General features: G+C 44.0%; 1 protein-coding gene across 1 annotated transcript in view; it reads left to right on the top strand.

The window, feature by feature from the left end:
• LOC309559037 (sodium channel protein type 2 subunit alpha-like) overlaps positions 1–12518 on the top strand; it is a 337619-nt gene that overhangs the window by 284581 nt on the left and 40520 nt on the right. Inside the window, 1 exon segment of the mRNA XM_082262157.1 lies at positions 11270–11392. Within this exon segment, the coding sequence (XP_082118283.1) occupies positions 11270–11392 (123 nt within the window).

Raw genomic sequence — 12518 nt, 5'->3', positions numbered from 1 at the left:
CAACAGTCAAGCTAGAGATGCCAAAGTGTTAATGAGCTATGCTAACTACTAAGTTATTATAAAGATTCGCCTTAAACTGCTTTGAGTGTAACCCAATGTGCGTCAAAACAGGGTAATGCGAATTGTGTTCGGTTGCGTTTCAGTGATCACAGCATGATGATTCAGCATTCGTGATCATGAATCATGAAAACATTTACAGAGTCTGTCCATCAAACGTGACCTCCTTGTCTTCAAACTTCAAACATTTTTAAAGGAAGATTCCACATTTAAACCTGGTTTCCGTAAACCGTTTTCTACAGTGTTTTTTAGAGTTCAGTGTTGCAATTAAAAGCACCAAGAAACATAATTATTCAATCAAATTTAGCTTTTAGTATAATACAAGTTTGCTCCACTCAAATCCCCTTTCTGTCATCCCCATCATTCAGTGCATTATTTACTTAACTTCACCATGTCCAACAAGTTGACAGAAGTCGATAGTGTTTCCGCTTTCCAAAATTACCTACTTGGAGCTTCAGCATACAGGTGACTTGACAAGTTTTTGCCGTAAAATCAGAGTGCCTCATGCTAAACTTTTACTCACTTTTCCTGTTACTGATTGAACAAGATAACACTACCTAGATCAGGCAGTCATTTACTTACATTGTTAATCTGGTTGAAAAAAGACACCAATTCATCTGGTTCAATCAATAGAAGGGAAAGAAAAATTATACAATCCTTTATACACAATCCTGTTTCCACAGTTAATCCAGAGGAAGGCAAAAAAAAACCAATAAAGCATGATCCAATTTGCTTCACCAGGGGAATAAATTCCTTCCTGATCCTCCAAGAAGCAAAACTGGATTAACCTTACCTATAAATATTAGTATCCAGTTATATTAAATGTATCTAGGAAAGGATCCAGGCTTTTTTTAACCACTTAAGCCCCGGAGGATTTGGCTGCTAAACGACCAGGGGGTATTTTGCGATTTGGCACTGCGTGACTTTAACGGACAATGCGATGCCATACCTAAACGAATTTGACGTCCTTTTTTTCCCACAAACAGAGCTTTCTTTTGGTAGTATTTGATCACCTGTGCGATTTTTTGATCACGCGCTATAAACAAAAAAAGAGCGTCAATTTTGCAAAAATAACAATATTTTTCACATTTTTTTATATGAAATTCCCCAAAAAAAAAAGTAAAAATCAAAATTTTTTAACATTTTCGGCCAATTTGTTTTATGCTACCTAAGTTTGGTAAAAAAAAATCACAAAAAGCGTATTTTGATTGATTTGCGCAAAAGTTATTGCGTTTACTAACAAAGGGAAAGATTTTTGTCATTTTTGTTGTTTTTTTTTAACGCATAATGGCGGCGATCTGCGATTTTTTTTGCGGTACTGCGACATTGCGTGGGACAGATCGGACCCTTGACTGACATTTTTGACACTTTTGGGGTTACCAGTGACATTTCTACAATAATCAGTGCTATATATATGCACTGTTACTGTAAAAATACACTGGCAGTGAAGGGGTTAACTTTATTTGAGAGGGAGGGGCTGTGTGTGTCCCTAGGGGCGTGATTCTAACTGTGATTGGCTGTCTGTTGAGCTGTAGTTATACTGATCAACGGTCCTACATAGTAGAACCGTATGATCCGTGTCTCAACACAGGGGAGCATGAAAGGCAGCTTGTTTACACAAGCTGCCTGACTTTCTCCCTCTCGCCCGCCGATCGCAGAGTGAGTGGCGGACATCGGGTCCGCCGGTCACACGCGCGGGGGGGTCCGTGACCGCGCGGGAGCGGGAGCGTGCCGCCGGCGGCGCGCCCTCGCTCCCCAGAGCCTCACAGGCTAGTGACGTTAATTTCCAATTTCGGCAAGTGGTTAAAACAATCTACTGAGCTGTCCAGAACCAGCTCTTGAGGGAGTCTATTCAACATTTTCACAGTTCTTACTGTGAAGAAGCCTTTCCGTATTTGAAGAATAAATCTCTTTTTTTCTCCAGACATAAAGAATGCTCCCTTGTCCTCCGCGATGACCTTAAAGTAAATAACCCAACACCAAGTTCACTATATTAACCACTAATGTATTTATACATGTTAATCATATCCTCCTTAATCTCCTTTTCTCAAGAAAGAATATAGTGAGTTCAGCTAATCGTTCCTCTTAGCTGAGCTCCTCCATGCCCTTTATCAGTTTGGTTGCCCTTCTCTGCACTTTCTACAGTTCCCCGATATCCTTTTTGTGATCTGATGATCAAAACTGAACTGCATTTTTCAGATGAGGTCTTACTAATGATTTGTACAGGGGCAAAATAATATCTCTCTGCAGTTCATATCTCTTTTAATACAAGAAAGGATTTTGCAAGCTTTGGAAACCACAGCTTGGCATTGCATGCTATTATGAAGCCTATGATCTACCAGAACATCCAGATCATTCTCCACCATTGATTTCCCCAGTTGTGCTCCCCCTAGTATGTAAGATGCATGCATGTTTTTAGCCCCAAGTGCATAACTTTGCATTCATCAACATTAAACCTCCTTTGCCACACAGTTGTCCAATAAAACAATGTTCTGAGGTCAGCTTGTAAGCTGGGGACATCCTGTAAGGACGTTATTCCACTGCATAGCTTGATGTCATCTGCATACACTGAAATGGTGCTTTTAATCCCAGACCCTATATCATTTATAAACATATTAAAAATTAAGGGTTCAAACACTGAACCTTGGGGTACAATGATAACCTTAGACCATTCAGAGTATGAATCATTAACCATAACTATCTGAATAAAGTCTTTTAGCCAGTTTTCTATCCATTTCCAAACTGATTTTTCCAAGGCTGTAGCCATTCCTTTGTCTAAGTTTTTGCTTACTTCCGCATAAAAAACGGAAAATTTATATCAATACTTACCGTAATTTTCCTTTCCTGATAGAACTCCATGGCAGCACACGTATGGGTAGGCTCCGCCTCCTCTCCTACCCTATAGGACCCCACTCCCATAAATTTTTGCTCCGAGCCAGGAGCTGTGTTCCATATATAGACTACTCCAGCAGATGGGAGGGAACTCCTGCTGCCATGGAGTTCTATCAGGAAAGGAAAATTACGGTAAGTATTGATATAAATTTTCTGTTTTCCTGACAGACTCCATGGCAGCACACGTATGGGAAATAACTAGCTATACACACCCAGGTGGGCAACTGCTCGTCAAACAGAAATAGGTTTAATTTGCACCGTCAACAGACAATATTTTTAAACCAAAATCAACTGAGGATAAAGAAGCAGGTTCAACACAATAGTGTGACATGAAAGTGTTAATTGAGGACCATGAGGCCGCTCTGCAAATGACATGAAAAGTGCAACGTGAAGGAAAGCCGCCCATGACGTAGAAATCCCTCTGGTGGAATGAGCCGTCACCACCCCCGGAGGAGCCAGTCCCTTGGCTCTATATGCCCACTGGATGGTCTGAACTATCCAACTAGAAAAAGTTCTGGAAGAAGTCCTCTTGCCTCTGTTCTTTCCATAAAAGAGAACAAATAGATAGTCTGACTTGCGAAAGGAAGCTGTGAACTTCAAGTATGTTTGTAGGACTTCGCCCACATCCAACGGATGGGTACTCTGGTCATCTTGAGACTTGAATGTAGGTAAAACAATTTCTTGGTTGACATGGAAAACTGAGTTTACCTTCGGATTGGACCCTAGCATAGGGACCAGGACGACCCGATCAGGAAAAAATTTCAGAAATGGTTCTTTGCAACCCAAGTCACTAATTTCAGAGACACGTTTAGCCGATGTGATGGCTACTAAAAAGGCCATCTTCATAGACAGATTCTTAAGGAAGAAAGAATCTCCATGTTCCAAAACTGTTGCTGAGAGGAACTCAAGGACTAGTGGAAGGTCCCATTTGGGGAACCTGGGTTTCCTGGGAGGTCTCATTCTTGACGCACCTCTGAAAAACTGCCGGACCAAAGGGTGTTTTGCCCATGAGGTCCCCGTGAAGGCAGAGATTGCTGAGATCTGTACTCTGAGAGAGCCAACAGCAAGAGATACGTCTAAGCCTGTCTGGAGGAACCCCAGAATGTGATGGATCTTAGGATTAGTGATGGAATCAGACTCATAAGATATGTAATCCTCAAACTTAGACCAGATCCTCTCGTAGACTTTGTTGGTGCCCGGTCTCCTGGCACTCATCATTGTGGACATTGCCGCACTTGGACAGCCAAGAGCTTTTAGTCTTTCCCTCTCAAGGACCATGCCATGAGATGTAACTGCGCTGGGCATGGATGCAGCACTGGACCCTGAGATAGAAGGTCCGGCCTGAATGGCAGGGGAACAGAATCCCGAAAGCTCAGTTGGAACAATAGGGGAAACCAGGACCTCCTTGGCCAAAACGGAAGAATTGCTATGACTTCTACCCTCTCTCTCCTGAGTCTCTGCAGGAACTTGAATATCACTGGGACCGGGGGAAAAGCATATGCTTTGTGGAACTTCCAGTGGTCCGTCAGAGCATCTACCCCGTAGGCTTTGGGATAACGCCATCTCGAGTAGAATTTCGTCAGTTTGGCATTGTTTGGAGAGGCAAACAGGTCTACCTCCGGAAGAATCCCCAGAGAGATGACCTACTTGAAGGTTTCTGGATGAAGAGACCATTCGTTGTTGTCTAGATTGGTTCTTGACAGAAAATCTGCCTGAACGTTCTGGACTCCTGGAAGATAAGCAGCTGATAGATTGGAAAGATTCCGTTGGGCCCATGCCATGATCGGTTTCACTTCTTCCAGAAGGGAGGAACTGCGGGTGCCCCCTTGTCTCTTGATATATGCGACTGCTGTCGTATTGTCTAGCCGTAGGAGGACCGAGGACCTTTTCACCAAGTGACGGAAAGCCTGGATGGCACGAAAAGCTGCCCGAAGCTCCAGGACATTTGAGACCAACCCGAGGGTGGGAAAGTCCCACCTGCCCTGGGCCACCTCTGACAGGCAGTGCGCGCCCCAGCCCGTCCGGCTGGCATCCGATGTTACAACGATCCAAGGAACGGGAATGATCGAATGACAATTCAGGAGGTTTTCCCGTTGTAGCCACCAAAAAAGACTCGCCCTCATAGAGGATGTTATCTGCACAGGAGTGTCTGGATTCCCGGAGCTCCATTGACGGAGAAATCCGATTTGAAAGGGCCTCATCCTCCACTGTGCCCATTTGACCATGGGGGCCGTGGAGACCATAGTCCCTATTATTTTTAGACACTGTGAGGCCCGAAGATAAGGGATTGACATTGCCGGTTGTATTCTGCTGCGGATCACCAGAATCTTCTCCACTGGAAGAGAGATGGTGCCTCTGGAGGTGTTGAAGAGTGCCCCCAGGAAGATCAAGGATTTTGTCGGATCCAGATGGCTTTTCTCCAGATTTAAGAGCCACCCGAATTCTTGAAGGGTGGAGATTACCTGAGACCTGTGTTGTAGAATCTGTGCTTGGTCTTGAGAAAGAAGAAGCAGATTGTCTAAGTAGTGAAACAGTCGAATCCCTTTCGATCTGATCAGGGCTACAATAGCCAGTAAGATCTTTGAAAAGACTCGAGGTGAGGTGGTAAGCCCGAAAGGGAGACAGGTAAACTGGAGATGCACTTGACCCACGGCAAAGCGAAGAAATTTTTGTAGTTCTGCTGCCACTGGGACATGGAAATAGGCATCTTTTAGATCTATGGAGATCATCCAATCTTCTGGTTGCACCACTTGGCGGATAGTGAAGAGTGTCTCCATCCTGAACCTCTCTTTCCTTATGAAAGAGTTTAGATGAGTCAGGTCTATGACCGGCCTCCAGGAACCGCTTTTCTTTAGCACCATGAATAGAGGTGAATAAAGGCCTTGAAACCTTTCTTCGGCCGGAACTGGGATGACAGCACCTTGAGAGATCAGGGAATCTACGTATGACAGAAGAATTTACTTCTTTTCTTCCACGCGAGGTAGAACCGTAGGAATAAACCGCAGAATTGGAGTTTCTTCGAAGGACCAAACGTGACCATGAGACACGGTCTTGACGGTCCACTGGTCTGTAATCGAGGCTGCCCAAACGTGCACAAACTGACGTAGATGAGCGCCTACTCGCAACGCTTGAGCAGGCCTGATATCAAAAAGACTTTGTGGTCTCCCGACCACCTGAAGGTGTCCCCTTGTTGACCTTCTGACCTGTAGGTTGAGATCTTTTCCAATTCTTCCTGAACTCACGCCCAGGCCTGTAAGAGCGGGCTTCTCTGGATCGATCCGAACTTGGTTTGTGCTGAAATCTTCTGCGGTCAAGCAAACGGCGATCTTGAGGGAGGAAACCTGATTTACCACCAGTGGCACGGGTAATGGCACTGTCCAGTTTGTTGCCAAAAAGGGACGCACCCTCAAACGGAATCCTGCACCAGGCTTGTTTGGAAGCAGGATCGGCCAGCCAGGGACGTAACCACAAAGCACGTTTGGCCGTGACAGAAGAGAGCATGACCCGCGCCACCAGGCGAATGATATCAATGGAAGCCTTTCCCAAAAAGGCCGTTGCCAACTTTAGTTCATACACAGCCGAGTTTCTGGCTGCTTCCTCTGAGACACTTTGCAGTGTGGTCTCCACGTTATCTACCCAAGCCTCCATAGCTTTGGATGTGGCTGCTAGGGCCAGGGCTGGCTTGCAGGTCATACCAGCTAACAGATAGATCTTTTTGAGATCCGTATCAATTCGTCTATCCAGACCATCTTTAAATGAGACGGAATCTTCCAAAGGCAGGGTAACGTGTTTGACTAGCCTCATTAAGGCTGCGTCTATTGTAGGTGCCGAATCAAGATGCTTCACTTTGTCGGTCTTAAAAGGATATAACCTGGAAAACTTGGACGATAAGGAATTCTTTCTTTCAACTCCTTGCCATTCGTCTGTAATGATTTCCCCCAGCTCACTCAGAAAAGGGAAATGATCCCGTTCTTTCTTGAAGTGTTTAAAGTATTTCTTCTGTTTTGCTGGGGAATCTGCTGGCTCTTCCCATTTTAACGCCTCTTTTACCGCTCTCACTAGCGGGAGAGATCATGGCAAAATCAAAGCCTGAACTTTGGTCTTCTAGGTCATCCTCACTTTCAGAGGAATCTTCCGAGAAGCGACTCGGCTGGGAAGTGCCTGGCTCTAAGTCTTCCCTCTGAGGGGGAACTGGTGTATCAGCTGCATGACCAGACAGCCGGCTGGGATCCCAATCCCTTAGGGATTCTTGCACGATCCGCCTGACCAGGGTTTCCACTGGTTGATCTGGGACCTGTTTTTCCTTGATTGCCCGAGAATAGCAGGCATCACACAAGGATTTATCCTCAGGGACTACAGCCCTACAACCCCAGCAAGATTTGCGTGCGGGGCGGTCAGTATGGCGGGAAGACCGGCTTGGACAATCTTCATGGCGCCTAGACCTAGACCTGGATCTACGGTGCCTGGATTTGGATGATGCATGGTGATGGCCTGAAGGTGATCTATCCTTTGATCCTGATGCAGGACGTTGGTCAGACCTAAATGGGCTGAAAAACAAAGGAAAGAAAGCTCAGGCTACAGTAAGCCAGCTGGCAGACAAGCGAGAGTTTAAAGCTAAAACTCACCTGTTGCGCAGGGACTGGCCACCGGGGGGCGGTGAGGTATCCATTGCAAATCACAGCGAGATAACCTGCAATAGGAAGGATGTAAGAACTCAATCTTACCTTCCCATAGCCGCCCTTCCCCTCCCCCATTCAAGCAGGACTGACCCAGCACAGGACTTACCAAACACAGGCAGAGACACAGCGTGGGGAGGCCGCCACAAAAGCCCACAGACATCCCAAGAATGACAGCTCCATCAGCTGTTTAAATTTCCCGGGAGCCGTAAGGCCACGCCCCCCGACGCCGCCGCGTCATGGAGGACCGGAAATGGCGTGCGCTCATGCGCAGACCACTTGGAAACCAAGCCTCACACTGAACACCCAATTAGGAATCAGGAGGCAGGGGGAGGAGCCGAGAGCGACGGTCTGGAACACAGGAGCGCTCCAGCCGCCATACTAACCAGGAAGCAAACGATACAAAATATAAAAGTAAGCAATACATTACCACCAACACCGACAGAAGGACCTGGAACGCTCCTCAACCGGAGACTGGCGTGTGCATCAGGGCATAAGGGCCACCCGCTAGTAGCAAGGACGTTTGGCCAAGCGATGCAGCCCACCTCTCATTCAGGATTTACGGCATCTTCCGGCATCATTTCAAATTGCCCGGGTCCACCCAGTAGTACTGAGATTGCTGGACTAAGGTAGAAAGGCATCATCCAGGAAAGCCACACGCCACCAGGTATGTAAGAAAACGCATCTTATAAGGTAAGACTTCTCTTGTGGAAGGAGGACAAAGAAGGAACACGGCTCCTGGCTCGGAGCAAAAATTTATGGGAGTGGGGTCCTATAGGGTAGGAGAGGAGGCGGAGCCTACCCATACGTGTGCTGCCATGGAGTCTGTCAGGAAAGAAATCATATCTGTTTGACAACTTCTGTCTTTCATTAATCCATGCTGTCTGTGGCTTAGTATATTTTTTTCTAATTAAACTCATCTCTGTGGTCTTTTATTAAAATTTTCCAGTATTTTCCCGATTTTAGAAGTTAAACTAACAGGTCTATAGTTACTTGGTAAAGACTTTGATCCCTTTTTTAATATAGGCACCACAATTGCCTTACTCCAATCCAGTGGTTCTATGTCAGTCACTGAAGAGTCTCTAAAAATGAGAAACAATGGCTTTGAAATGACAGCTGTATGCTGTCTAAATGTTCTGGACCATATCAATTTTGAGCAATTGGGGATCATTTGGGGATGTGTCAATATCATTCCCATTTTGGAAATGAGCTCCCCCATGCTCCATTGTATACACAGAGCTGAAGAAGGTATTTAATACATTTTTCTTCTCTTTATCCCCAGTCATCCACTTTAGATTATTTTGTAAAGGGCCTACAGTATATACTCAGACTTGACATTTTTACTATTGATATATTTGAAGAATGTTTGGGGTTTGTCCTACTTTTCTTTGCAATCTGTAGTTCATTTTGAATTCCTGTGGCCTCGATTTCCTTTTTATATATTCTGTTATATTCATTGTAACATTTAAACGATCATAGTGTTCCTTCATTTTTATATTTTTAAAAGCTCTTTTCCTATTATTTATAGCTTTTTTGGCCATCACAATATATCACAATAGTCACAATATATTTTGCAGTATGTTCACATACTGTCCTATTGAAGAATTCCCATTTCTATTCGTTCATTGATGCCAATATTCCCTCCCAGTCTAAGACTTGGAGAGCAGCCCTCAACCTTGGAAAATTTGCTCTCTAAAATTTAAGTGGTTTTATCTTTCCAGTATGTGTTTATTTACTAAAAGTCTTCCCAGCTAACCCAGCACATGAGCACTTCAATCTCAATTATTACTACTAGAGTCTATAAGAATAAATGGGTTTGTTAAGCACACACGGAAATCGGTAAGCATAAATAGGTATGTAGAGAGCATGCACAAGCCCAGCCAGGAAGATTTTTGAGAAGTGAGGTGATCTACCTAATGATCTACATGCTGAATTGGGGACAGGTGAGTATAAGACTGCTCAGACTTAAGTATAAGTGCAGCAAAGGTGTAGTTTCACATTAAAGTCTATGACTAAGTCCAAAACATGCAAACTCCTATGTTGACTTGTATGCTGAAGTTATAAATAAAGAGGTGTTTTGAAAATTGGATGTTCTGCTGCATTTGTCACCCTGTTGTAAACCGAAGTGTCCTAAAGCAGCGGTCCCCAATCCTTTTGGCACCAGGGACTGGTTTCATAGCAGCCAATTTTCCCAGGGACCGGGGGGTTTGTTGTTGGATGGGTCGGGGGTTGCGATATTCACAGAGTCTGTCCTCAACCCTCCTTCACATCACAACCCCCTTTGCAGCACAGTTCTCCATTTATATCAGTGTCCTCAGTTCCCCTTTACATCACAGCTCCCCTTTACATTACAGTGCCCCTTTATGTTAATGTAATGGGGGTCTGCTCTGTAAAGGGGGCATTGTGATGTAAAGGGTACTGGTCTATAAAGGGGTCACTGTAATGCAAAGGGGGTTCTGTGATGTAAAGGGGGGCTGTGATGTAAAGAAGACTGCAACTGTAAAGGGGCACTGTAATGATTACAGTGCTCCTTCATATTACAGTGCCCCTAGCAATCACAGCCTCCTCCATCACAGTGCCCCTGCAGTCTTCCCCTCCCCCTTTTTCTTTCTCCCCATCCTAATCTCTGCCTCTCCAGCACAGGACTCCTACTTTGGGCAGGGAAAAGGCTTTGCTCAGTCTGTGTGTCCTCTCTTAGCTCCCCCACCCGGCCGATGATGTCATCCTATCAGCAGGGCAGGGGGTGGGAGAAGTCCTCCATTTTGATCTGTAGCTCCTCCCACCCCCTGCCCTGCTGATAGGATGACATTGTCGGCCAGGCAGGTGGAGGAGCCGGGAGAGGACACCCGGGAATGGCCACACAGCAGATAATGAGCAGCAACCAAGGTCTGTGATAGGCCTGTGCAGACCGCAATCGGCACTCACCACCTGCTATGTGGCCCGGTCATCAGCAGGCTGCAGCCTGGCAGAGATTGGGGACCCCTTTTCTTAAGGATAAAAACTTTGTTTCATTATTCCTTTAACAGATTTTTTTGGTTACAATTTAAGCAAAAAACTTTCAGAGAGGGATAGAAGAATGAACATCCCTTTAAAATCAAAAGTTAGTCAGAAGCTTTACCAATTTCTCATCTATTAATTAAACATGCTGTTGGTTCTAAACAGATTTCAATCATATCTCTGTTGGCGGTGGCCCTTGGGTATGATCAACTAGCTGCTATTAAATCTCTAAGGACGTTGAGAGCATTGAGACCTCTACGTGCATTATCAAGATTTGAAGGCATCAGGGTAAGGCTAAGACCTAGGTTGTCACACAGCACAGATTCACTTATTTTCTTTGTTGTAGGTTCGTTTTTATTGTCAGGCTTAATTTTACTTATCAAAAACCAACTGGAGCTCCAGCAAAATGTGAGAGCGGGTAAGACCTTGAGGGTGTGTGCTCCATTGTGTCAACAGGTCTCCATCAACAGATGGATCTCATGTACTGTACTTTTCCCTTTCTAATCAGACTTCTTTTTTTCAGCTTGCTTACCCACATGGAAGAATTTATAATGGGTTTTTTCCCCTGGCAAACCAAATTATACCTCAAACATATATATATGTGGTGGCAGAAAAATTAGAATTATTGCTTTTGTTTTCTTATATAGGTGTCTCTCGTTAGCTTAGTAGCTAATGCCTTGGGATACTCAGAACTAGGGGCTATTAAGTCCCTAAGGACATTAAGGGCCTTGAGACCACTAAGAGCCCTTTCACGGTTTGAAGGGATGAGGGTAAGAATAAAAAGAACTTTTAATGCATGTGTAGAAACATGCATGTGATATGTCATAAGGAATGAAAAATAAACTCAATTGCTTTAACATTACCGCTGTAAAAAAACACATCACGTTAGATTTCTTTATACAACTTGTCTTTCACAGTAATGGACTGAAAAGTAATAATCTTAAAAACATGGCTTCTAGAAGTTTTTTGTCTATAATTAAGAAGCCACAAAGCATTTTTTTTTTGTTTGTTTTAAAGCGTCATTAAACCCATTTAAACAAGTTTAGCGTTATCATCTGAAAATCCAACAATGAAAGTGAAAACATTTAGCTCACATTCAAAAAAAAAATAATATAAATACCTTCTTTTTTTTTTTTTTTTTTTCTTTTTTAACTACTTTAAACTTCTGTAAGGTGACTAGTGTAGAGTGCTTGCCCTGTACTTTAAAGATAAAGGGGAGGAGCAAGCAGAAAGAAAAAAAACTGCAGTGTGAGCAAAGGAAAGGGATCAGCTGTCACTGTAAGGGTCCTTTGCTTGTTGCCGCAGACAGACAGGAGAAAAGAGAGCAGCTGCAGCTGTTAGAAAGACTTGTATCATATAAGAAATGGTTGCTGAAAGAGGAAAAGGCAGGCATTGGAGCAGGTACCTGTCAATCAACTGCTAGAGCTGCCTCTCCAGGCTCTAGTAGGGTGGCTTCCAGAGGATAGAAGAAAGTGAATGGGGAACCAGAAGAGCTGGCTGAGCATGCACACTGAGTGTGGCCACATAGGAGCCAGAGGATCAGCTGCCATATCGTTGGCACAGGCAAAGGGGGAGGTCCATGGGAAAGGCAGGATCAACCAGGTATTTAATAATGCAGAAACACTTTATGCTTTAGGCTTCTACACATACTTATAGACAAAAATAAAATGTTTTGGGTTTAATGACACTTTAAGTTAATAATACAAATAATGTAGTAAAATTTATGTGTTTTATCACAAAAATCTTACCGATAATGTATGAATTGACATGCAGAGATACATTGGCTTTAATTTTAGCAATACTGGGTTCACTGTCAAATTATTTGCTTCACATCCTTAAAATATGGATCTTTCTTAAAAAAAAAAAAGTGTGGACAGATTTTGTATTCATTATAAT

The sequence above is a fragment of the Pelophylax lessonae genome, assembly GCF_965119305.1.
Source record: "Pelophylax lessonae genome assembly, chromosome: 6".
Taxonomy (NCBI): Eukaryota; Metazoa; Chordata; class Amphibia; order Anura; family Ranidae; genus Pelophylax; species Pelophylax lessonae.
Note: the sequence above shows the minus strand (reverse complement) of the source record. Positions and strands in the feature narration are given on the sequence as shown.